The 27,133-nt window shown below is 42.3% G+C and overlaps 1 protein-coding gene across 4 annotated transcripts; it reads left to right on the plus strand.

The window, feature by feature from the left end:
* The first annotated feature begins 11,483 nt into the window (after positions 1–11,483).
* Positions 11,484–25,310, plus strand: LOC122665425 (pentatricopeptide repeat-containing protein At1g13040, mitochondrial). Of its 4 annotated transcripts, none has more exons than XR_006333481.1 (3): positions 11,484–13,873; positions 13,967–14,112; positions 24,995–25,310. XR_006333481.1 is itself a non-coding variant. In XM_043861575.1 (2 exons), the coding sequence occupies exon 1, from the start codon at positions 11,740–11,742 to the stop codon at positions 13,870–13,872; it is 2,133 nt and encodes a 710-aa protein (XP_043717510.1). In that variant the 5' UTR covers positions 11,484–11,739; the 3' UTR covers positions 13,873–13,877; positions 13,981–14,364. The 4 variants fall into 4 exon arrangements, 2 of the variants coding, with proteins under 2 accessions (XP_043717510.1, XP_043717509.1); XR_006333482.1 differs by lacking the exon at positions 24,995–25,310 and adding an exon at positions 17,849–17,971; XM_043861575.1 differs by lacking the exon at positions 24,995–25,310 and having other exon boundaries at positions 11,484–13,877; positions 13,981–14,364.
* The last annotated feature ends 1,823 nt before the right edge of the window (positions 25,311–27,133 follow it).

The following is a 27,133-nucleotide window of genomic DNA, read 5'->3' on the forward strand; positions in this document are numbered from 1 at the left end:
TTTTAATTATTTACCTGGTCTAACAAGCAAGCATCTCCAGCTTCTTCCCGATCACAAACTCCATCGCAAGCAGAAATTCTATGTTAGCTCTTACCTCTTCAACTAAAGTCATAAAATACTCTCGCTCTTCTAGTCCACTAATGGCAGCAATGGCTAAATAAAAATCCAATCGATTCTCGGCTCGGGGCAACACTAGTCGTATCCGTCTCAGTCTCTCTCGTAGATGTCTAATATAAATCATGATGCTGGGGTCTCCAGCCTTGGCCAAGGTAATAGGTCCTGTAATAAAGAATGGTTCTAAGCATCAGGCTATACTTAATTAAAAGAATTAAGTACATATCTATTGGAATTTAAATGATTAAGGATCAGTGAATCTAATTCTTGGGTTGGCTCGAGGTACCCTATCGTCTAGATGTTTCGATTGGTTAAATCTCCCCTTAGAATCCTATTCTCAGCCAACCTAGTCTGCGATTTGGGTAAGATCTATGCTTTCCACACATAGTACATACGTATTACAACATACCTATGTAACTATGTCTGGTTTACACGGCAACACTCCAGTCAGTTTGTACATCACAATATTCAAGCATGTAGTAATTAGATAGTACACACCCTACGTTAGTATACACATATATTTATATATACATAAATTAAATACTTATTGTAAATAAACCAACAAAAATTTCCCAAGCCCCTATGTGCTTTACTCAAACCTCATATAAGAATTTCACCTCTTTGGGTTTAAGAAAATTGTGTTTGTTTAATACAATTTTATTTATTATTTATATTGTAATTTTTTATTTTTTTTTTTAACTAACTAAGAAAATTCATATCTTTATGTCCATTAAGGTTATTATGGTCAATTCTCAAGTCTTTATGTGCAATAGCCCAAAACAGCAAAATTACCTTCACTGGGCGATGTCTCTGGGCATTGCCACATCGCCCAGAGAATCGGGGCACAAGTTTTTAAATCCTAGAGGGGCCCATTTGCATTCTAACTTCTTCTAGACTTCTCTAAACACCTAAGAAAAGTCTTTGGAGGGTGAGGGGACCATTTCTACACCAAATCTTAGTGTTTCCTCAAGTTCTTTGCGTACCTACACGTGCCTAGGAAAGGTTTCTTGACTACATTATCCTTTTAGGTTTTCTTTTTATTCTTTCTTGTCTAGGTTAGGGTTTTTACTAATTTCTTTGCCCTAACCCTCTCTTTTTCTCTTTTATTTTGTAGAAATGTCTACAAGTCATCACATGGCTAGAAAATCAGTAGCCCAGAAGAGGCTACGAGTTGAGTCTGAGGATTCTTCATTTTCTTCGGTGCCCCCATCCTCATCTACGAACGATTCCTCTCCGGAGGAACCCACTTTTGACTGGTTTCTCTTTTCGAGGTATGAACATGCTAAGGAGTGAAAATTTTTCTAATCCTTAAAGATTGTAAACGGGCGAGTGGTCCGGGTAGAGGACTTTTACCAATATAGCCTCTATACTAGGTTCAACATCTTGGGTTGGACCCCCATGTTGGCACCCACCGAGCCATGTTATCCCAACTTGGTTCGGTACTTTTACTGCAACCTAGTGCCTTCTAGTACCCAGGAGTGGAGAGTAGGGTAAAGGGAGTGGATATTAGGCTGACCATTGCCCTTCTAGCAGAGATCCTGGGTTTACCTGACTTAGGTGAGAGGGTTTACTATCAGCCACGGATGGATATATCTGAGATGTTTTCTTTGGAGACTAGGAGGACAGTCTTCAAAGCTTTGATAGGGTCACGGGAAACGCCTAGGTCTGAGACTTCTTACAAGCCTAGTTCTCGTGTCATTAGTAGGTGTGTGACCTACAACATTTACCCCAAGGGCGGAAACAGGGGCAGCATATCCATGATGAGGGCATACCTTACTTACTGTCTTTTGGGAGCCGGGAAGGGAGGTCCAGTCATAAACCTCCCATATCTCTTACTTCAAGTGATGCTTTACCATGCACGGAACCCAGCTGATGGGAACCTTCCTTATGGGAAGTTCCTTACTTCAATCTTCCAGTACTTTGGGGTTCCATTGAAGGGTGAGCATGCTGAGAAGAACCGATCCAGGCCCATTGACAAGACTTCTATACTGAAGATGAAAGTGCCTAGAGAGGATCCCCCAGAGGATGAGGAGCCGATGGAGACGCCTGGTGGTGAGCAGGGTGAGATGCATGGTGAGGATATTCAGGGTGTGGAGCTGGGAGACATTGAGGGAGACACCCAAGGCTTGCATGCAGAGGAGAAGGGTGACTTCGAGGGCTTTGGCACACAGTTTTCTGACATACCTCCTTATGAGGTGACAGGTGCTACTAGTTCTCAGGTGCCAGGGCCTTCTGAGTAGACACAGATGATGACACACTTTCAGAGTCTCAGCTCTCAGCTTTCAGACTTGCGGACCAGGATGGACCAGGGCTTCGCTTCCTTGGGGAGCAGAGTAAGATCTGTAGAGCAGCGTCTGGACTTCTGGGACAGGTTCTACAGGGTTGACTCTCGCCAGACACAGCCTCCTCCAGATGACTTACCTTTGACTGAGTAGCTCTCATCATTGCTATGTGGTTCCAGTTTCTCTATTTTTTTCCCTTATGCTTATGTACTTTTCTTTCTTTAGGATGTATTTAGCTCAGTGTGTTTGTTTTTCTTTTTTTTTTTAAATCAGCTTATGTACTTCTTGAATTGCAGTTCATGCAATCAAACTTATGTAATTATTGTTAAGGTTAATGGAAATCTTGCATCTTTCATTTAATTACATCCACCTCCCCTATAGTTTTTAATTATGCCATGTTTTATTATTTATAGCTTATTAGTCGTAGTCTGCACTCCATGAATGTAAGAAGAGTATCACGCTCTGATACCAAGCTCTGTCACACCCCAAACCACCCCCTGGGAGGATTAGGTAGGTGACCCGAATTGCACAACGGCAATCCGCGAAACCCCACGAATCTAGAAGCAGTGCTTACATTCGTGGAACCACATTCATTCACTTTACCAAAGGCAAGTTCAGAGTGCTGCAGATAAACTACAATTTCAATAATAAAAGGAAGCATAGTGATACAGGGAAATGAAGATAATATATACATAAGAAAGTTTGTACATTTCCCACCAACCCACAACATAGAAACAAAGCTAACAAGAATAGAAATACATACATAAATATATACAGGGTGAGCATACTCAACCCCAAAAGAAAAGAAAGTAAAAACTACAACAGAACCACAGTCAGGACGGGGATAAACTCCTAGCAAAACAAAAAGGAGTCCCCAAGACAAAAGTATCACGTGCACCCCTCAACGGTCTTCATCAATGACCACCGAGAAAGTACGCAGGATCGGTATGACCTCCATCGGGGTCCATACCAACATCATCATAACAACTAGGACTCTCCTCCTCGAGATGAGCCTCCATGCCACAGCGGCATCGATCTGCAAAATCATCTAAAGAAAAACAAATACATAACAGAGTGTGAGCCCCACTGAGCTCGTGAGCAAATAATGTCATCATGTATGCACGTGCAATCACAATCCACATGATCCAATATGATATGCAAATCCAATTTATTATTAGCCACCTAACAATACACCTAAGTCAGGTCTGTGCTACTACAATCCCCAATACATGTATCCCTGGTGCAGGTTTAGTTACCTCTTCCCGCGATACACCCATTGAGTTGTCAGAGAGGACCAGTCAGCTCCCGCATTCGTTCACCAAGGTCAGCCCGACCAGCCCTCTGTGATTAACCCGTGGGACAATCCATTTCATTTCTTTCTTTGCTTTTCTTTTTTGGCTTATAGCCCGGCATATAGCTCATATCACCATTCCGGTGTTCTATTCATTCCTTTTTCTCTTTTCTCATTTTCTGATGGTCGCCCCCACAAGCATCCAACACCTTAACCCCTGTTGGCAAGGGTGCGTAGCACGGGTGATGAAACTCTAGTCCCATGTCTATATGGCATCGTATGAGTCAGGTGGTGTCAACCGCATCCCATACTACGGGCTACCACAAGCCTCATTTCCAAGCTGACTACGGCATCTAGTCTAACATACACAATCATCATATAAGAATTCACAGTGTTGATCAACAGACAGTCATTATACAGTGATTTGAGTAATTTGAAATAAAAATAATTAGCACAGCATTTATGATTTCAATTCTTATTAACCGGCATAGCATCATAATTTCACATACACACAAGATAATATTATTCACTCACCCGAGTTTGGTTCTGGATACTCGGCTACAAACTCAGTTCCAACAGCAGTCTGGTTGTTGACCTCGAGCGCGGGATCAATTCCTAGATTTAAATCAAAAGTTGTCAAGTTAAGTCTTTAGTCCATTATTGGTATTCTTAGGGTTAACCTAAGCTTACTAGGTTGACCCGGTGCTTGATTGGTACTCATTTGGGATTACTGGGCCTTGCACTGGGCCTTGGGTCTATGTCCCGGTGCATTGTCCAAAGTCTGTGGCATAAGGGAAAATTGGTCATTTTCAATAGTTGCACCTGACTCTAGGTCAGATCAGGATCACAGTGCTTTCTACAGCTTGTCTGTGCTGCAGGACCAAGCACAGCAGGGTTCTTTCACCTGCGGGGCCCACTTGGGTTCCAAGGTGTTTCCCCAACAAGGATAGATGTGGGGAAGGGCTTTTTGGTCATTTCCCAACCTCCCACAATGTCATAGGGCCAATGGGTGAGGTTCCCAAAGCCAGATCATCATTCCAACAATCTTTCCATTCACTCGGCGATGGCTCTGGGCGATGTCTGCATCGCCCAGAGGCTGCAAATCGACAATGGGCTGAGATTCCAAGGTGGGGCTTTATGGGCAGTGTGCTCAACATCACCCCATGCATGTTAGGGTGCTGTGTAGCCCTAGGGATGACCTATCTTTTGGTCCAAATGGATCTTCCATCAGATCCCCCATTTGGCTGCCAGAGGCTGCCCAGACAACCCAGTGAATAGTGTCACAGGGTTTTCTTCAAACCTAGATCTCAGTCTCAGCCACATGCAAGGCATGAAATGGATGCAAAACAGTGGTTCTAGGCTGCAACCACTTAGGGTTTGGTCTCTGCAGCCATGGCTTGCATCCAGGGCTTCAATCAGTCAACCAGAAGTGAATTTGGGCAGTGCAGCTGTGCACAGCCAAAATCAGCTCACAAGAATAATGTAACAGCCTATTTAAATCCAATAAAAATCACAGATCTCCCATGCTCAAGGCTTGCATGGCAGATTTGGAGCCATACCTAGCTGTCCCCAGCTATTCTGGGCTGGCAGAGAGCAGTTATACAAGCAAAACACAAGACGAGAAGGGGGCAGCAGGTGTAGGTATGTAGATATATACCTGAGCAGGTCTGAGAGGTCTGAGAAAACTTGATTTCAGGCCTGTGTGTAGGGCTGCAGCAGCTCCCCTTCCTTCTTCCTTCTGCTTTCTTCTTCTCCTTCCTCTTCTTTCTCTCCTTTCTCTCCTCTCTCTCCTCTTTCTCTCCTACGATTTCTATTAGAGCTAAGGGCTCTAAATGAGCTCAAGACCCTTCTATTTATAGGCCCAGCCCTCAGTGAGGCTTGTTTGGCTGTGAAGGCCTCTTTTAAAAATCAGTTTTTAAACTGATACTGAGTGATTCTGGGCACACTGGTGGGGTCCACACTGAACTAAGGGTATGAGGTGGTCCCTCAAACTTCCCTCTATCAGTGGAGGGTGCCCATGTCCATGTTGGGTGGTCCCCACAAATAAAAATCAATTAAATATACAGAATCACTCACTGGGCGATGTCACTGAGACTTGCTGCATCGCCCAGAGAATTCCAGCAAGCTGAAATTCAATGGGGCTTGCATAGGGGTTTGACCCTTGGTCAGGGTTTTGTCCCCACAGGTCTTCTAGGGGTTTTTGCACACTTTTACAGAGGTGGGTCCCACCATTATAGGGAGGAGAGAGATTATCTGGGATCCAGACCATATATCAGGCTATGAGCTGCACAGTTGTAGGGGTCTGCTATCCATCTTCTGCCAGGTATATAGGGAAACCTGTTCAAAGTATTCTCATTGATCCCATTGAGTGGAGTGATGCTCCACAGTGATCCTGGTTGCCTGGTCAAGGGTTCCTGCCCTTAAATAAAAAATCCAACCAGTCAGGAGCAGGGTTTGACAAAAGCTACCATAGGACACTAAGAGAAGAATAGGGACAGAGCTAACGGGGAAAATCCATGGCTCTGCAGAAAAGGCAAAGCATATCAAGATGAAGTCGATGAAGTCCCTATTTATACTGAGGCCAACGGCTCAGATTGAAGGACAATCCAAAGGTCAAAATTGGAGGGTTAAGGGAAATGACTGCAAAACGCCACCTGGCAAACCCACGTTGGCAGGCCTACCTCACTCTTGTAGTTCACAAACCCCTAAAAAGACCTTGGAAAAATGTGACGACCCGGTTCATACGTCACCAGCATGGGAAATGAAAAGGAGACATTTGAACTTCACCATCAATGCTACAAATGAGGCGTTATGGGACATAAAGGCTAAAACAACAAGAATAAATTCCAAGGGCCAAGACAATAAATATTTTATTCCGCTGAACAAGAAGAATTTAAAATAAGGGATGATCAAGAAAAGGGCATGGGAACATTGACAAAGTCAAAATCAAGGCAGTAATGCCAAATTAGATCATGTAGATGTCGGACACCCCTAGGAAACTACTGGCGATCGCGGTACCTATGGTCCAAAGAGCTTTTCTATCGCGCGACGATGCGCTCCACAGCTTGCTCCACAACATGCTCCACAACCGCTCCTTTTCTATTTCAACCCAATACTGCACCGTTTTGTTAATCTCTTCAGCCGTCTCTAACCGCATAGCAAGATCATCCGCTCAGACATGTGCATTGAAAAGGTCCCCCTTCAAGTTGCCCACCTCTTCCTCCAACTTCTTGACCCTCCGCTCGCCATCACGTACCTCCGCCTTCAGTTTGTCAATATCTTCCTCCAGGCTCTCAGCAAACTTCACTTCTGCATGATTGTTAGCATCATCCAGCATCAACTGGGTGTACACAAGTTCTTGCTCCAATTCTTTTATCTTTCCCTCTAAAGAAGCATTAAAGCTAGCCAAAGGATCATAGCGCATCTGGAGAGCCTCCAATTGAAACTCCAGTTGTGCCACCCACACGACAGGATCCTTAGACACAGCATGGGCAAGTATTACCCATGCGGAAGCCCTCGATGGAATTTGTAGTAGCAATAACCAAAACTCATTATAAGGGAACGGGAGGAAAAATAGACAAAATAAAGAAGGCCAATTTCTTTGAATCAAAAGGCATCGTTACAAAATACAAGCCAGATGGCCTAAAGTACAAAGGAAAAGGGCACTATTCTCCTCAAGGACCCACCTCTTGGTTTGCCGCTCGGTCCTACCGATCTAAGAAACCAGCCTGCTGCTCAACCAAGCCGTCCTGTACGCCCTCCACTCCATCTTGCACTTCGCGCAGCACATCTTCAGTCCCATCCTACGCCCCGTCTCGCGTCCCGCCCAACACTCCCTCCATGTCTTCAACGTCCTCACTATTATATAGGGAATCTAGATCGGCACATATGGCAGGACAGGCAGCATACTCAAAATTGGGGATCAGACTCAAGATGTGCTCTTGCGACTGAACCCTAGCCTTAATGTACATCTCTACACCTGCATCCGCGCAAGCCTGCTTGAAAGCTTTAGAGTTCTTCTACTCCTCCACTGTCTAAGCAACATCGTCAGACTTTGCCTCTTTACCGCCTTTCAACAGGGAGTCAAGTTCTGCCACACGGCTCTCGGCCTCGCCCTTCGTTGTATGCTCCTTGTATAGGGCTATCGTAGCCTCATCCAGCCTACCCTTCCGATCCACCTGATCAGACTCCCATACCTTGATACGGGCCTCCTAACAAGATTCCTTTGACTGGTGTTGAACGACCGCGTCCTTGGTTTGGGCCTCCAAGCGACCGACATGGTTATTCGCGTCGGCTAACCCAGAACAAGCATCATCCCGACCCTTCTTGGCAATAGCAAGCAACTCGCACAGACCCGCCACTTCCTGGAGAGTGGCTCGTGCTCTACTGAACTCATCAACAATGTCGAAAGCCTGAGAAGCACGGGCCACAAGCTGCAAAACAAGAACAATGAAAGAAATCAACACCACTAAATAACAAAGGGGAATGGGTCTTCGAAAGAAAGGAGGACCTACTCGAGTAGCATAAACCCTTCCCTGAGACCATCTCTAGAGGGTTATCCTGGGCAAGGACCCGATCGGCTTGGAGGAGACAACCCATAGTCCACTCCTCAGCATCCTCGTCGCAGGAAAAAACACTATCATTCACGGAGAGTCTCCAATTTGGAAGGGCTATGGCGGCAGGCACGGAAGAAGGGGGTGGAGGATTATCTCTGCCAACCTCGTTAGGAGCAAAGGTATCGGTACTGTGATCTCCTGCACCCATGGACAAGTCCACGAAATTATAGTCCAGGGCGGCTAAGGAAGACACTACAGGCGCGATATTAAGGAGATTCCCCACAGGAACATCCAAAATTGTACGAGAAGGGGAAGCAGCATGGTCGATGCTCATAGAAGCACGAACGTTCCTCTGAGAGGACGCGTCGGTCCCCTTCCGTTTCTTAGACCGACCATTCTTAGGCGACGCAAGGAGATCAGCCAGAGCAGCCTGGCCAACACACATAGCAGGAACAGCCTGAGAAGTATGACGCGCACGGTGCCTGATCAGAGCAGCTTGGATATCATTGTCGTCGAACGACACTACAAAAAGCAAGAGGAGAATCAGTTAGCAAATCAAAATCAAGGCAAATCGTCGAAAGTAAGACTCAAAGTTCACTAGGACTAAGGTCAAGATGGGTTAAAAAAACCCTCGGTTAGATCCCTAACATCAAAAGGCCCCACCGCCTCAAAGAATTAGGGACAAGCTGAGCAAGGGCTATCTGATAGTGATCCAGTAATTCCCTCATGAAACCCCGGACGACGTCAACCATCGGCAACCGGAACCCCCGGGATAAAACATCCGTACAATGCAGAGTTCACCCTCTGACGGGGTACAGGAAAATTCTCCCAACTCCCTAGGAACAGGACATCAAAAAACGACGCCAGCAGGAAGAAGATACTCATCTTTGCAGCGTTGCAACCCCTCCTCAGCCAGAAGGCTTGAATAATCCAGAGCTGCCCGATGGGTAGAAAAAGCAGAACTAATGCCTCTACTGGGACCTGGCATAGTCAGAACCACCGCACTAGAGGCTGCGGCGTCCCTCGATGGGGGCATGACATCCCTGAATTTAGGGATCTCAACCTCTGGGTTCGGGTAGGAATTATACCCCTGTCAGAATATAATAACCTATTTGCCGAAGCAAACACAATGGTTTGAGAAGGATGACCCACATTAAGGATTCGACGAGAAGAAGAAGAGGAAGAAGAAGAACTGGAAGCCATTTACAATGAGAAACAAAAAAGGAAAGTGCAGAGGGGGAAGAGAAGGCTTACTGGTCGAAGAATTGCAAGAGAAAATGGGCAACACGGCAAGCCTGACTTCCACTCAGAAGAACTCTAGCACGCGGAATGCAACCGTGAAGAAAACCAAAAAAAAACCTCGAACATACGAAAGCTTGCAGAAGAAAAAACAAAGAATAGTAACGAAGGAAACCATGGAGGAGAAGAAGACTTAAGAAGAGAAACTCAAGAAGGAAGGACGATGAGCTTGGATCATTAAACGCCACAAAATTCATGCCCACGAAATGAACAGGTGCACGCCTGAAATGACAGATAATTTGAAAGAAACCCCTTCGTCTCCTCGCGCCGAACAACACGTTCGGTGACGTGGCACCCGTCAACTTGCCCAGCCAAGCACATCAACCCCCATTGTGACGGCTCCGGCGGCAGCGAGGCGACAGGCACCACAACCATGAGACACCTGGACTAACGGTCAGGGGTCTATGAGGCACTTGGCCGCAGCATCTTAAGACAAAAGAGGAACGACGAAAAAGAGATGACCGCATGGTCGAGAATACCAGAGATAACCGATCGAACAAAAGTGTTAGAAACAGTCACTATGTCGAAGGGATCGAAGATGACGCCTCACTCGCTTACTCCGACAAAACCTAAAGGTTTTCTTGGAGTGGGGGTTTATGTTATACCTAAATATAACCGTCCAATGGGGATACGTCACATCGATGAGACGCTGGTTCAAAATCCGATAGATCACCTTCACGGCCCGTACTAAAGGACATGCCAAATTACGGTTTAAAGCGCCACGTAAGTGCAAAGCAAACCTTCCTTATATCCGAGGAATTCCTATATGGAAACTACTAAATTAAAAACAAAAAAAAGGAAAGGGGAGAGGGCGCCCCAAAAGAGATCCTTTCAGAGCTATTCTCACAATGAATAGAAACTGTCATATTGGGACTCTCTCAAAGATTGTCTGGCTCATCACTGACACTATATATACTCAGGTATAACCTCGAATAGAGACATCTTCATTATTCTCAATTGTTGCTCATAGAGATCTAACTTAGGCATTAGAGAGTCCCCTGCTGGTGAAAACCGGTTCTCTGGTGTCCATCTTGTTCTTCTGTGCAGGACTGAGCCCAGGAAGATTCTTAGTGGAGATTTCTCAACACAAGAAGTGTTATTACTCAAACCTAATTTTTGACAAACAATATTGCGAAGAGTTGGTAGAAGGGAGGAGATGCTATTCCACGTCCAAAATCCCTTCTTTTTCATGACTGTTTTGGGTAAAAAAAACTGACGAATTTGGATTTATTTAGCCTTTGGAGTTTGGGCCCAAATAGAACTATGTTCATTCAAGAATCTCTAACCTAAAAAGTCACACATTTAAACTCGGAAAAATTTTCAATTCCCAAATACGCTGTTAGATGACATACGAAATCCTAAATTACAGGAGAGTAGAGGCTGAGAATCCACCTGTTTACGGGCGTATGAAGTCTTAACATTGAAGTTCGTCTGAAAACTCACAACGAAGATATTCTTTCAGTTTCAGGGTTAAAATTGTCTTTTTAGCTTGTAACACGAAAGAGAGAGAAATCGAACCTTTTCTAGGGCATCACGTACCATTTTCCCCACGCTGGCCGGGGTATATACATATGGGGGAGAGAGCAAGTTTCAGTTCAAAAACTTGGGATTGCTTTGATCTTGGTGTCTACCTTTAATGGGTGGCCTATAGCATGGGATTGCTTGTCTTGTAGTAAAATATTGTTTAGATTGAAGCTCTTACACCATTGCTCATTTGTATGTTTAACGGAGGTGAGAACGTATGACCAATTTTGAGTTTGAAACTTCCAAATTGATGTAATATGCAAGTTATTGAATTGCGTCTTCTCCTTCCCTGCATACCCTTCTCCTTCATCTAGAATAGGAGTGCCATACTTCGGATTTTCTTTGGCTCATTGTCTCATTTCGCTTCTCTTTTCTAGATTATTTTAATTTGGTGTTTGAGATCTTCTGGTTTCGGGTCAGAATGAGAAGAAAGCTTCAGTCGACTTGATTTTTCTTCAGAACAGATTGCGGTTGCCGACAAGGTATTGGTGGTCGCCAGCATGCGCCCAATAGTTTGGACTGCAGGAAGTGAGTAGTACTCAAAGACCGGCATTTGTGAAGCATTGGGTTGATAGTAGTTAACCTGTGAGGCTTCTTGAAGGAGGCCATAGAGCCTGCCGATCACTTTTTCGACGGAATTACTCAGAAGATAACCACATGGTTACTTAGTCAGATGAAATGGGTTGCTTCAAAATGCTTAAGCCTCTGCGATATTATGCTTGTAAGGGTTTACAGACACTCATCCTCTGCAGTATCGGTGTGTTGCTTCTCTTTTTCAACTCATATATCGATACACAAGCTCAGATTTTTCAGTAGCTCCACTGGTATTGCAAACCCACCCGAAATGAATTCAGTTTCCAAGACGAATTCAAAAGGTATGGATACGATAACTTCATCAGAGTCGCAGGAGAAAGAAAAGGAGAACTTGATCCCCTACTTGTTGGAGACGAGCAAAACGCCTCCTTTCCTGGTCCTCGCTTTTAATATTTGCAAGATCCTTATTCAGTGCAAAGAGTGGTCTAAATCGGTTGAGACGGAGCTTCAGGATCTGAATGTGGAGTTGAACACCTACATTGTCAATCATGTCTTGGAGAGTCTCTCGGCTGAAATGGGTTTCCGTTTTTACAACTGGGCTGAATCCAAATTGGGCTTTAAACATGACCGCTTGACTAATCGATCCATGATTTGCGCGCTCCTTCGTGATTGCGACTATGATCTCTTATCACAGTTTTGGCAGAGAATGAAGGATGCAGGCTTTCCAATACATCGGTCTATATATCGTATTCTTATATCGGGCTATGTTAGAGCTGGGTTAATTGACCTTGCTATCCAAACTTTCGATGAGATGATTGATTCTGATTGCAGGGTGTTTAGTATAGATTATGATAGATTTATTGGAGTATTAGTTCGAGAATCTCGCTTTGATATGGCTGAGCACTACTACAGTAAATTGATGCTGCAAGGATTTTCTTTATGTTCATTTACGTATTCAAGGTTCATCTCTGGGCTCTGCAAGGTGAAGCATCTGGGTCTCATTAGCAGATTTCTAGATGACATGGATAAGCTCGGGTATGTCCCTGACATTTGGGCCTATAATGTATATATTAATCTCATGTGCCAGGAAAATAGATTAGATGTTGCCCTTGAAGTACTGCAGATGATGAGTCAGAAAGAAAGAGGTCCTGATCTTGTTTCCTATACCACAGTTATTAATGGTTTGTGCAAAATTGGACGCTTCGAAACAGCAGTGGAGATTTGGCGTGAAATGATAACAAAGGGATTTAACCCAGATGCTACGGCTTGTGGGGCTCTGGTTTTTGGTTTATGTAATTGTGGAAAAGTTGATTTGGCTTATGAGCTTATGGTGGGAATGATCAAGGGTCAAGTTGAGTTGAGCACTTCAATTTACAATGCTCTTATTAATGGGTTTTGTCGAGCTGGTCGGGTTGATAAAGCCCAAATAATCAAGTCATTCATGATCAGGAATGGCTGCAGACCAGATTTGATTACTTATAACACACTATTGAATTACTGTTGTAATAGGCGTATGATAGAGGAAGCAGAGGGATTGATGGAAACGATGAAAAGGAGTCGCTTAAGACCTGATAGGTACAGTTACAATCAGCTTTTGAAGGGCCTTTGTAAGGCTAACCGACTAGAAAAAGCATACCGTTTGATGGTGACAGAGATGGAAACAAAGGGGTTTTGTGATGTTGTCTCATACAATACTCTCATCAGAGCACTGTGCCAAGCCCGCCACACCAAAAGGGCATACAAGTTATTTGAGGAAATGGGGCGAAAAGGGATTGTCCCAGATGTCGTGACATTCACCATTCTCATAAATGCTTCGTTTAGAGAAGATTGTTCTGAATTTGCAGAGGATCTTTTCGACCAAATGGTGGGGATGGGATTGATTCCTGATCGTGTTGTGTATACAACAATGGTTGATAATCTGTGCAGGACTGGTAGAATCGAGATGGCTCGAAACTTCTTCTTAAATATGGTTGAGAAAGGAATTGTCCCCGACGTAGTTTCATACAATGCCCTTATAAATGGACTTTGCAAGGCTTCTAGGGCTAGTGAATCCATGCATCTTTACGTGGACATGTGTGCTCATGGGCCTCATCCTGATGAGGTTACTTATAAATTAATTATATCAGGGCTCATGCAGGAGGAAAAGCTTTCAATGGCTTGTCAGGTGTGGGACCAGATGATGGAGAATGGGTTTACTCTAGACAAAGTGGTTTCTAATGATCTTATAAAAGCCATTAGTTCAAAGGATGCATCTTTCATGAATGGCAGATGATGTAAGTGACTTGTTTTTCTTTTAATAATATTTATAGCATTTTTGTAGTCCAGTTTTGTTGACTTAAGATGTTCTCTTGCTTTTTATTTATCAGATTGAAACCTACAGTACTAGAGTAATTTCCATCTCTTCAGAAGCCTGTAAATGACACAGAGTTAGACCAAGTTGCACTGAGTTAAGCCAGCTGTTGCTGGTATCTGCACTCCATCCTGGCTAGACAACGGAAAAAGGGGCATTCAGGTTTGAACAGTGAACTGTAATCTAACAATTTTGTGGACCAGCTTCATATAGTTTTTATAATTGTCATGGACAAACATTTAGTCTTCAACCCTTACTGCTTCTGATTTGTACCTTTAATTTTTTGAAGAAAATGGGAAAGATATGGAGGGTTTGTTGTATAGGAACTACATTACTACATTAGTACATTTATTTTTAAATCAATGTCATACTGGTTTATGATGGAATGATTGTATCTGATGGATTTATTGTGAATTTTATTGTAAAATAATAACTGTAATGAAGTTGTGGGGGTCACAAAATATAAATATTATTTAATGAAAAATATATGTAATGAAATGTTCTACAACTTTAAAAATATTTAAGGACCTGGTGCCTTTTTTGACTCTTACGTTAGAATTTAGAAGTTATCATATATTTCTATTAAGTTGCTTAAATATAATTTCTATGGAGCCAATGGTCTGGGTGATGCGGATCCGGGTTACAAACCCAATTCGGATCGCTTATGGACCCAGCCAATCAAAGAAACTCAAATAGTGATGATAATGATAATATTGTAATTAATGGAAATCAACTAACAAAGCAAAAGCACCATACATGAGTGGAGGGGACTTATAATTGAAACGGTAATCTTGGAAGGGGAAATAAAATACGGATAAAAGAGACTTAAGGGTAAAGAGGAGGGCAATATGAGAAAAGGGAATTAAAAAAGGGTTTAATAATAAAGGTAAGAAAGGAATCATGGAAGGAAGGATGAGTCATCTTCTTCCTTGTGCACAGAACTCATGGCAGAAAAACAGCGGAAGATCGAGAGGAAGAACTCCTTCATGGAAGCACAATTGAGTCTGCAATTTTGAGTCTAGGATTGAAACCTCAAGCTCTCTTGAATGCACACCATTATTAGCCCAAACACTACACAGAAGAGAGGTATTTGATGTCTGAAACGACCACTGATGGAGAAGGGCAAACTTGATCTGAAATTGGTTCTGCAACTCACTCGTACAGCAAGGTTTGGGATGGGTATAATGTCTCCCTACAGTAGGGCTTCCTTTGCTCCAAACTTTCTCGGTAACAAGGGCTGAAACGATTGAACTCAATCCAATTGTAAGGGGCTGTTTCTACTGCCTAGAAACAGAAAACCAGAAAAGTAAAAGAATGAAGGAGAGAGATCACACAGAAGAGTGGAGGGGTATTGCCTGGAGAAGAAGACAAGAGGGAGAGGGGAGGGAGATCGCACACCAAACAAGCTTCACACCATGCAACTCAAATTTTCGATTCATTCTCTTCAATCTGCCCAGCTAAATGGGTTACATGCTTATATATAAAAAGAAAGGGAAAAGATCTCTGTCTGGGGGTGTGGCCTATGCCAGCACTCCCATGGGTCTATCTCTTTCCTCCCCATGTGAAAAGACACCTCTGCCCCCTTGTTTTAAGGAGGAGAGAGATAGACACATGGGAGTGCTGGCGTAGGCCTCACTCCCGGACAGAAAACTGCTTCCCAAAAAGAAATTAAAACTTTCCTAATTGAAGTCTAAAACAAAAATAGAATTAAAATCTTTCTCCTACTCATAGTTCAAAAACTCGTCGAAATCTCAGCAAAATCTCGGATAGCTGGACCTGCTCGAGACGAAATCATATACTAAACATAAGACATGCAATGTTTTGACTGAGAACCGAAATTTCGGCGAGATTTCAGTACTGTTTGTACCATCCATAGTTGTCATGGTGTCGCCATGGTGTCCTAGCGCTGGAGAAGCATGTATATCGACCTACGCCATGGCGTCTTTTTTCTCTTTCCCTCTTCGATTTCTTCTACCTGTCTCTCTTTCCCTCTTCGATTTCATCTTCTTTTGCCATTGATTTCTCTCTGTTGGGTGGTGACTGCAACCCTCAATAGAATTGTTTTGAACCCTTGGGAGAGAGTCGATTGGGCTTGAGTTTTGGTGCATTGAATCACCACCCTAGGGCGATCCTTACCTGAGAGGTTTGCACCCAAAAGCTTTCCTTGCCCTGAGATTCAAACCTTTGAAGATTACATGCAACTAAGAAGTTGCCAGATCTGATTCCAGGGATTAAATACTCCTTGTTTAGTTGATTTCTGTGATGAGTTCCTGCTGGAATTGATAGAACATGATGTGGTGATGCTTCACCTGAATATTTAGACTGGACCGAGAAGAGTTGAAGGAGTTATCTCCTTCGTGCTGCGCTGTTTTCCGTCCCAGGCTGAAGTGATAAGGTTGAAGACAACCATAATCTGATCGTGGGTTATTACAAACCCTTATTTTTGTCTTTTTTCCTAAAGTACCCTTCTCTTCTTTTATTCCCCTTTGTCCATACTTTATACATCCCTCCAAGTTTACCCTTGGTCATTAAATCAAAACTCTTTTATGCCCTTTCTTAGATTCTACTTATACAAGATTGCCAACCTTAAAACTTGAGAAACAATAGAGAAAAAATAAAACATAGCTTAAGTATACATCTATTAAAACATTAAAAAATAGAGAAAATAAAAAATAAAACATGGTCGACATAATCGCCATGATGGCCATGGCGGGCAATGTGTCGATATATCGATTAGACACCCCTCCACCGACTTGGATCGCCATGACGCCGTGACAACTATGGTACCATCTCGTTGAAACATTACAATGCCTTATATTAAAGGCAAAGTCTCACGAGTTCTGTTTGAAATTTCGACAGAACTTGATTGTTTCGTGTGTTTCAACCTGGAGAAGGGGGAAAAGCCTAGAATCTTGATTGTTTTGCCACATCACCACTCAATACTATTGGGATAGACTACTGGGGGTTGCCACATTAGTACAAAGAGATCAATTGTTGCTTACTAGGAAAGATTTGGCTACATTCAACTATTTCTGCTAAACTTAACTATTTCAGCTAAACTTACTATTCCCAAAAACTATTTTTTTGAAAGAAAAAAATATGATAAATACTTGTGTTGGGACATGAAAGACTAGGGTGTCTATGACATATGTATTGTTCACTATACTTGGGTCTCTATGTAATATACATTGTTCACTGTACTTTGTAGTTTCTAATTTGTCTGTAACTATTTCTTAAATAATTCTTCAATATTATGTGTCTTCATCCATTATTGTATAATTTACTTGTTTTACTTGCCAATATGTCTCTTAGCACTCAAACAATGTATATAATAGGCAATATTATGTAAGGGTTTGATGTTTACTGCCAATCAAGGGTGCGAATCCAAAACACCAAATTGGATGGTTTTTTTATTTTTATTTTCTATTTTTACAATTTAAAGATTTAAATATGTTTATTAAGCCTAAAACAAGCTTTCCCTAAAGTTTCGGAGCCAACTATGGCCATTTGTCCACCGAAACATCAAAACGAAACAAAAAAAAAAAAGAAGAAGCAATGTTTCGGCGAGATTTCGGTTTTCTCGAATTGGTCGAGACATTGAAACGAGACAAGTTTTCGAACTATCCTCTTATCACCTAACCCAATCAAAATGGATTAAAACTCTAAAATTAAAACGAATGAAACCCTAGCCTAATTGAAATATTACAAGATAAACCCCAACTAATAAAAACCCTAATAAATAAATAGACTAAATATCCTGCTGAACCCAAATTTCAATTGAATCCGATTCTTGATCTGGGTTCTCAAATGGGTTCTAGCTGACCCATACAAGCGCCCCTGCATCACTGTGCTGACATAAGGTGATCATAGTGCCTTTTGGAGCCCTATTGTTTCCCAGGGTTGTGGAAGGGATAGTAGAACCTAGAATTTGAATTAAGAAGGCAACTTTTCTTTGAAGTCTAGTTTGTCAGCTCTGATCTATGCGGAGAAATATTATTATTCCACATAGAGGGTCATTTGGAACACCCATATTGCTTTAATACTTGTTGAGAGAACAACTAGTTGATTAATGCTTTAGTGATTAATCCTATCACTTAGCCCTTTATTTATAGTAATAGAATCAAAGAGTACAACTCCTAATCAAAGTACGAATGCTAATAACAGAAATAGAAACAACTAGGAATGCACACTCCTAGTCAAACTAGGAGTGCTCCCCTTGTCTATTCTAATAGAGATCGACAAGGGGAAAAATACAGAAATAAAAGGCAAATTACAGAATAATAAAAACAGAAAATAAAGAGGGAGAAAGTGGGAGATAAAGTGGGAAAAATGACCAGAATACCCCTACGGTATTCTAACACCGTAGGGGTATTCTGGCCCATATATTCTAACACTCCCCCAGTTGGTGCAAAGATGTCGCACATGCCCAACTTGGCTAGAAAAGGACGAAACACTTTGCCACTCAGATCCTTTGTGAACACATCAGCCAGTTGATCAGTAGACTTCACATAGGGAACACAGATTAGTCCAGCTTCAAGTTTCTCCTTGATGAAATGTCAGTCTACCTCCACATGTTTTGTACGATCATGTTGGACAGGATTATGAGCGATGCTTATGGCAGCCTTATTGTCACAATATAACATCATTGGAAGTTGGACAGCAACCCCAATATCTTGCAACAACCCTTTAAGCCACAACAATTCACAGATGCCATGCGCCATTGCATGGAATTCAGCCTCAGCACTGGACCTAGCCCCCACATTCTGTTTCTTACTACGCCAGGTGACGAGGTTACCTCCTACAAAAGAGCAATATCCAGAGATGGACTTTCGATCACATGAACCAGCCCAATCTGCATCAGTGTATGCTTCAACCTTCAGATGACCATTGGAAGATAAAAGAATTCCTTGTCCCAGAGCAGACTTCAAGTATCGTAAGATGCAAAGAACCACCTCCATATGAGAAGAATAAGGGTCATGCATAAACTGGCTGACCATACTAACTGCAATGGCAATGTCTGGCCGAGTGTGAGATAGGTAGATAAGTTTGCCGACCAACCGCTGATAACGACCTTTGTCAACTGGTGTGCCTTCTTTCTCCTTGAGTCTTGTCGTAGCTTCTATGGGAGTGTCTGAAGGATGACACCCTAGCAGCCCAGTTTCAGATAGTAGATCCAGGACATACTTTCTCTGAGATAGAAATATGCCCTTTGAAGAGCGAGCAACCTCTATCCCTAGAAAATATTTTAGAGTCCACAGATCCTTAATTTCAAACTCACGGCCAAGAAACAGCTTCAACCTTTTTTATCTCATCACCATCATTGCCGGTCACTACAATATCATCAACATAAACTATGAGGAGAGTAACCCTATCACCCATACGTTTGATGAACAAGGTATGATCAACATTGCTTCTTTGGTAGCCCACCAAAGCATAGCCCTGTGAAATCTACCGAACCAAGCTCGTGGTGACGCTTCAAGCCATACAGTGCACGCTTCAGTTGACAAACCTTACCCTTGGTTGCAGGACTTGAAAAACCTGGAGGAATGTCCATATATACCTCTTCTCTTAGTTCACCATGGGGAAGGCATTCTTCACATCCAAGCTGAAGATCCCATCCAAGGTTCACAAGACAGGATAGCAATACCCGACAGTATTGAGTTTTGCTCTAGTGCGAAAGTCTCCGGTAGTTAATGCCATATGTCCGAGTGAAGCCTTTAGCAACTAGGCGTGCCTTATACCGATCCACTGTACCATCTGCCTTCTGCTTGACCACAAACACCCATTTACAACCCACTGGTTTTTTTCCTGGAGGAAGAACTACAAGATCCCACGTATTGTTTTTGTTCAATGCTCTCATTTCTTCCAACATTGCTGCCTTCCACTTCCCATCTGTAGATGTTTCCTGCCAATTTTTAGAAATGGAAACAGAAGAAAGGGAGGAAACAAAAGTATGAAAAGAAGGAGAAAGAGAACTATAAGAAACAAAACGGGAAATAGGATGTAAAGTGCAGGTCCTAGTACCTTTGCGCACAAGTGATGTGCGATGGGTAGATCAGAAGAGGAGGGCTCACCAGGAGGAGGATCTGGATCCTGAGGCGGCAACTGGATGGGTATCAGTGCTACAGTAGACTGATTCTGCCCTCTGTTAGAACATCTCCGGTTATAAGTGAGAATGGTGGAATTGTCAATGGTCCTCTGAAAGTTACGAATGGTCCTCTGTACTGAAGTCAGCTCCACCTGAGTAGGAACATTACCACCACCTATTTCCAAGGTCTCCCCTTGTATTGGAATCCCCCTAGGTGAAGGGACAGCAGCCTCGGGAGGCTGGGCAGCAGCCACTGGAGGCTGGGCAGTAGCCATGGGAGGCTGGGCAGCAACCTCGGGAGGCTGGACAGCAGTTATGGGAGGCTGGTTGGTGGCTATAAGTGATGCTGGGAAGGGAAACCCAAGAGGATGAACCACATCTTCACTAGAGTGCTCCCCCTGAAGAGGCGGGGAAGAATAATAGGAAAGGGTTTCATGGAAAACCACATCCATACTGACCATAGTACGGCGGGTAGGAGGGTGGTAACACTTGTAACCTTTCTGGGTTGGAGAATAACCCAAAAAAATACACCTCAACCCCCGGGGTTCAAGTTTGCCAAGGGAATGAGTATCCCTAGCATAACAGACACAACCAAAGACCTTGGGAGGGACCACAAAAGAGGAATCACCAAGTAAAAGGTCAACGGGGCTACTGGAATCCAAAACCCGTGAAGGTAACTTATTAATAAGGTAAGCTGTAGTGAGAACAGCATCACCCCAATATTGGGATGGAACATGGCGAGCAAACATTAAAGCCCTGGCCACTTCCAACAAGTGGCGATTCTTTCTTTCAACCACACCATTTTGGGCTGGGGTATCAACACAACTAGTCTGATGTATAATCCCATGATTAGTAAGGTACTGTTGAAATTGGGATTCTTTATATTCAGTGTCATTATCACTCCGTAAAACCTTAAGAGTGGCCTGGAATTGGGTCTGGATCATTTTATGAAAATGTTGAAAGCAAGAAAAAACTTGGTTTTTAGACTGAAGAAGATAAATCCAAGTATTACGAGAATGACAATTAATAAATGAGACAAACCAACGATGGCCAGAAATAGAGGTCTTACGACTAGGTCCCCAAACATCCGAATGCACCAAATTAAAACAAGAAGAACTCCTTTTATTTGATAAAGAAAAAGTTGCACGTGTCTGTTTGGCCAGAACACAAGCCTCACAAAAAAAGTTATCCTTATTACATTTGGTGACTAAAGAAGGAAATAAATGTGCTAAAATTCCTAATGGAGGGTGACCTAATCTAGAGTGCCATTGGTAAAGTTCAGAAGAGACCAAGGAGTTCGATGTAGTGGAGAAGTTACCGGTGGAGAGAGATGACCATCATCAAGCAGATACAGTCCACCGTGAACTTTACCCAATCCAATCGTCTTCCCAGACGCTAGATCCTGAAAAACACAATGGGAAGGAAAAAAGATTACCTTGCAGTTAAGATCACGAGTAATACTACTAATGGAAAGGAGGTTAGTAGTAAAATTAGGGATATGTAAAACAGAAGACAAAGGGAAGTTTGAAGTGCAGTTGATGATCCCTTTTCCAGAGATAGAGGAAAGGGAACCATCAGCCACTTTGAACTTGTCTTTCCCAGAAGTGGGAGAGTATCTATAAAATAAGCTAAAAGAGCCAGTCATGTGATCCGTAGCTCCGGAATCAATTATCCAGGGATGGGAAGCTACAGAAGCACAATGACCACCAAAAGGGATACCTGACCAGGCAAAATAAGAACCTGAAGGAGCCGAGGAATTGGCAGTAGCAGCGGAAATAGTAGAGGCCGCAGCAGCGGAAGACCTAAGTACACGTAGGAAAGCCTGTAGATCATCCTGGGATAGACCAATGTCCGTAGCTGGGGCTGTAGCAACAGATTCAGATTGATGTGCCTTGCTCTTAGGTTTTTTCTTGGCAGCCCGCTTGGCTTCAAAGTCAGCCGGTTTCCCATGAAGCTTCCAGCATTTGTCCTTGGTGTGATAAGGCTTGTGACAGTGGTCACATGTAATAGGACTGGAAGTAGAACTACCAACAGATAACGTACCAATAGGGGCAGCAGTCTGGAGAGCTGATCTGTCCAAAACAGAAGGATGTAACATAGCAGCCCTGCGGTTTTCTTCTGAAGAGACCAGGGCATAGGATTGTTCAAGTGTGGGAAAAGGTGAATGGCCCAACACCTGAACACGTATCTGGTCATATTCAACATTCAACCCAGCCAAGAAGTCATAAACCCGAATCTTGTCAACATGCTTCTTATATGCAACTATGTTGGCAGCGGTATCAGGGTGATAATCTGAAAAATGGTCCAATTGCTGCCAGAGGCTGCGGAGAGTGGCATAATATTTAGACACAGTTAGGTCCCCTTGAGTAGTATGAAGAACCTTCTTGCGAAGCTCATAAACCTGAGCATCATTACCAAGCTGCCCATATGTCTCCTTAAATGCTGCCCAAATCTGAGAAGCCGTATCAAGTAAAAGAAAACCCTGTGCAAGATCCAAAGTCATAGAACCAACCAAATAGGACATAAGAAGACCATTGTGGGCTAGCCATTTAGTCCGGGCAGCACCAGGGGTAGTCAGCATAGGAATAATCCCATCAATATAATCAGTGAGGCCACGACCAGCAATAGCAAAAGAGGCTGATCGAGACCATAGAAGATAGTTGCTGCCGTCTAACTTGATAGAGTTAGGGTGGAGATCACGAAAATCAGACTTGTCATTGGTAACCTGATCAGATGTGGCAGTGGAGATATCAGTGGAGTCACCCATAGTGCAGAGAGGAGCTGATCAGCAGAGAAAGCCACTGAAGAAGCCAAACAAGGGATGGAAAACACACCACCCAAAAAACCAGCAGCAAACAAGGAGCCCTCCCCAATATTGATTAAGTTAGGGTTTGGAAGAAACCCAAAAAAAAGGCAATCGATTGGGGGAGAGGAAACCAAAACTATGCTGCAGATGAAGCCAGGTGAATCAGTCCAAGAGCCTGCAGGGTATGCCTTTGATGAAGAATAAAACCAAAAACAAACAGCAACTGTAATCAGCCCAAATCCCAATATCGATAAGGCTCATGGTTTTGTTGTAGGAAAACCCTGAAAATAAGAGATCGAGTGGGAGAAGGGGTCTTCAGTACCAATATGAGGCTGGAAAACAGCAGTCCAATGTCGCAGAAGTGCTCCAATATAGGGAGAAGCAGTCCCAATAAACTCAGGCCTGATCTGCAATAAAATATGGAAGCTCTAATTTCCGCAAGAGGGAACCAGCAGCAGCCATCGAACAGGAAAATTAGGTCATGAATTAGGAAAAAAAAGAGGTGAGAAGGGGCAGCAACTAGATCATAAGATCACCTCTGTAGTGCTGCCCTTAGAAAAGGAGAAGAAGCAAGGAGAAGGAAGAGAAAAGAGATTGAGAGAGAAGGGAAAGAGAAGAGAACACGATGGGAGGGTGGGGAAAAAAAAATTTAGGTTAGATCAATTCGTAGCTGTGATACCATGTTGAGAGAACAACTAGTTGATTAATGCTTTAGTGATTAATCCTATCACTTAGCCCTTTATTTATAGTAATAGAATCAAAGAGTACAACTCCTAATCAAAGTAGGAATGCTAATAACAGAAATAGAAACAACTAGGAATGCACACTCCTAGTCAAACTAGGAGTGCTCCCCTTGTCTATTCTAATAGAGATCGACAAGGGGAAAAATACAGAAATAAAAGGCAAATTACAGAATAAAAAAAACAGAAAATAAAGAGGGAGAAAGTGGGAGATAAAGTGGGAAAAAGGACCAGAATACCCCTACGGTATTCTGGCCCATATATTCTAACAATACTTTCTTTGCTTTAAGAGGTTGTTTGAACTTTGGACCCATGACCTCCAACGTAAATGTATTGTACATTTTACCCAACTAAGCTAAGCTTCACTTGCATGGGAAAATCTTTTGAAATATATCACCCTACAAACTCAGGAAAACTTGGAAGGGCAGGCTGGCCTTGAGTTTCAAGCCCAAAGTCTGGTCCAGGTGAGGCCAGGCACATGACCCTGATACCCTACCATAGGCCTTGCCTGAGCCGGGGTCAACTATTGCCACCCTTAAATCTAACAAATAGCAGTGCATAGTAACTGATATGAACAGGGGCACTGCAGTATTGTGACATGGTGAATCCAGAGGGTCCCCTATCTGATGGGTGATATAGATTGTCCGAATCATCCTCCACATGGCTAAAAGAAGGGTTTGTTTTCAGTAGTGGAGGCTCTTCACCTGTTTACAAATTCCCTGTTAGTATTCTAAAAGGATCTTTTAAAAGTTTGGATTTTGTAGGATTAGAATGCTACTACTTGCTCAGATGCACATTCAATGATATTTTCTTAACCTGCATGTGTTTATATTCTATCACATTTTTATGATCTTGAAATATGGACTTTGGTGATGTCACTTATCTTACCTTCGTGTGGCTTATTTACGTGTTCGTTCTTTGGAGAATTCTATGCCTAAAAATATACATGATTTAAATTGGGGAAGTATAATGTGCTGCGACATAAATCACCAAGTATTGTGCTGTAGCACATCTTTGTGCCTTTCGTCCAGACCATAAGCAATGTTATCATGGTGTCACCTGAATGATACTTGCATGTCCTGGAGGTGTAGACTGACTGATAAATGCATTAGCTGAGTGCTACCAGCAAGATGGTCACTCAAATGTAATTAGTTGTTGATTTAAGTTAGAGCACTTGGAGAGACTAGTTGATTACTTTTGTAGGTTTAGCATTTGATCTTTTAACTTCATTATTCTGTTTAGATTATATCTTTTTTTGATGATACGCATTCAGCCACCAGAACAAGATCATTACTCATCAGTCCTCTTCTTTTTTTTTTGTTAATCCAAAGAGAAACTTTAGTAGACTAATAATGTATTAATTTCTTTAGTTGTAATGATTAATGCCTTACATCATACTTTATTGCATAGTTGTGGTCATCATCTAGCCATCGACTACTGCTTCGACAACCTTGACAAGAAGTTGACGGAGACCCTCTTGTTAGGGTAACAATGCTTCATTATATCATGAATTTCACTTTCTTAGTTGTTTAGTCAATATAAATATTATTCTTTATTCTGTAGTCACAAACAAATCACTGAAATATAATGAATAAAATCTATATTATTCTATTGCATTTACTCATCCGGGGAGGTGGCCTGTTGATTCTCAATAGAGGTTCCTTAACCTAGATGCACATCCGGTTGTATGTAGCAATGCAAGTTGGGCAATACCACTCTGGATTTTTTTTTTGGGGGGGGGAGGGGGGGGGGCAATACCTGTTTTGGATGTATTCCTACTCTATTTGTTCATTCAAAATTCGGGGCCCTACCATTATGGAAGTTGGTTTGCTCCATCTCAACTGACTTAATGGTTGACCTGTACTGTGTCTTTCCTGCTTATTTTATGCTCTCCCATCTAAGAATGTTCTTACTTCTTTTTCTTTTATTTCTTAGCTTGCATGTGTATACTTCAGTGATGAAATCCTTTAGAAGCGTTAAGAGGATTCTGTACAGCAATGTCCCTTCGAAAAAAATTTCACCTACAGCCTGATAGCCTACTCACTGGTCCAGTTTATTCACTCACCTGTATGAAACCCCAATTGGCTGGTCCTCTTCGATAACCAGCATCACTTCATACATTAACTGTAATCTCATTACAGTTGTATTTCCAGCCTTACCAACAGGGTTTAGGTTCCTAATACAGTTTCCATTGTTCACTTATATATGCCATGCAGATGTGTGCAAAGCATCATTTTCACCAAATCTCGAGTTTCCCTCCAGCTTACGGTGAGTGGCCGTGCGGAAGTGTGAGGAAGCTCATGTGTGAAGTATTTATTTGGGAGGATCAATCCTCCAGCAAGGTTCAGAAATTATATTCACCTTGAGGGCTTGTTGATTGTATCATGCCTGAGGAAGAAGAGCTGGCAAGAAATCGACTTGGCTTTCATACATTTATTTATTTTTGTCTTAATTTTGTGCGAGGACAGTTATGTTACCATCTATTCAGGTTTCTTTATTAATTAATTACGAACTTGTACCACTTGCAGTTCTCTTCAAATACAGTAAAGAAATCTATTTAATTCATTTTTGCATTTGAATGGAGTCACTTGGGTTTATTCAATTCATCCTTCATCTTCTAGGTAAAGGAACTTGTAGATGGAGGTCTTTTGGGTGCTATACATGTAGCTGATGTTGGCTGGGTGCCTATTTTCCTGCCATGTGGAGTCTCACATCTCGTAAAAGATTTTCTGATACGGAAAACAAAAGTTGAAGAAGAAATTCATTCAACCAAAGAAACAGGGCATGAAAGAGCCTTCATTTGGAACTCAAGTTTAATAGAATAGAGGATCAGTAAAATATTCTTCTCCTAGTATAGAAAAGACTGATTTACAATGAATAAAGAAAAAGAAAAATACAGAAAAGAAAGCATGTGTTTAGGAAGTAGTTTCTCTTTGCCCTTGGTGAAGAGATATTCCCTAGTCAATCAAGGGTCATAATCTGGATTCTGGATATCCCAATGGTCAAAAAAACTATATCACCTCCCTTACATGTAAGCTCCTTTTGGTTGCAAGGGGAATTAAAGGGAGGGAAGGGAAAATTTTCAAACCTAAAAAGGAAACTTGTGTAATCATTACCACATGTGATTGAATAAACTCCTTAAATTTCTTACCATATCTAGTAAAGATACATTTTACATGTAATATTTATTTTACATTTTAAACCAAAGGGAAATGGATGCAAAGTAAAGTGAAATTTAATAACCAAATATGGAATGATTTCGAGTTAGATATATTGTCACATGGTGTCACATGGGGTCATGATTAAAAAAATTCCTTTTTTAAGTATGAAAATTTCACTTCCCTTCCCTTTAATTCCCCTTGCAACCAAACAGAGTCGTAGCAAAAATAGGTTTGTATATTAAGTTACATTACCTAGTTTGCAAAATTAGGAGGTTACATAAAGCCCAACCCCAGACCAATACGAAAAGTTGGGCCACATCTATGCCGACCAGTCCAAAAAGCCTTGGGCTGGGTTTGGGAGAAATTCTCATCCTTGTGTCTTGTCAAT

This window comes from Telopea speciosissima, chromosome 6, assembly GCF_018873765.1.
Source record: "Telopea speciosissima isolate NSW1024214 ecotype Mountain lineage chromosome 6, Tspe_v1, whole genome shotgun sequence".
NCBI classification, from domain to species: domain Eukaryota; kingdom Viridiplantae; phylum Streptophyta; class Magnoliopsida; order Proteales; family Proteaceae; genus Telopea; species Telopea speciosissima.

Excerpts from the sequence above, each read along its gene's own strand:
- LOC122665425 (XM_043861575.1), top strand. The coding sequence starts at position 11,740 with ATGAAATGGGTTGCTTCAAAATGCTTAAGCCTCTGCGATATTATGCTT.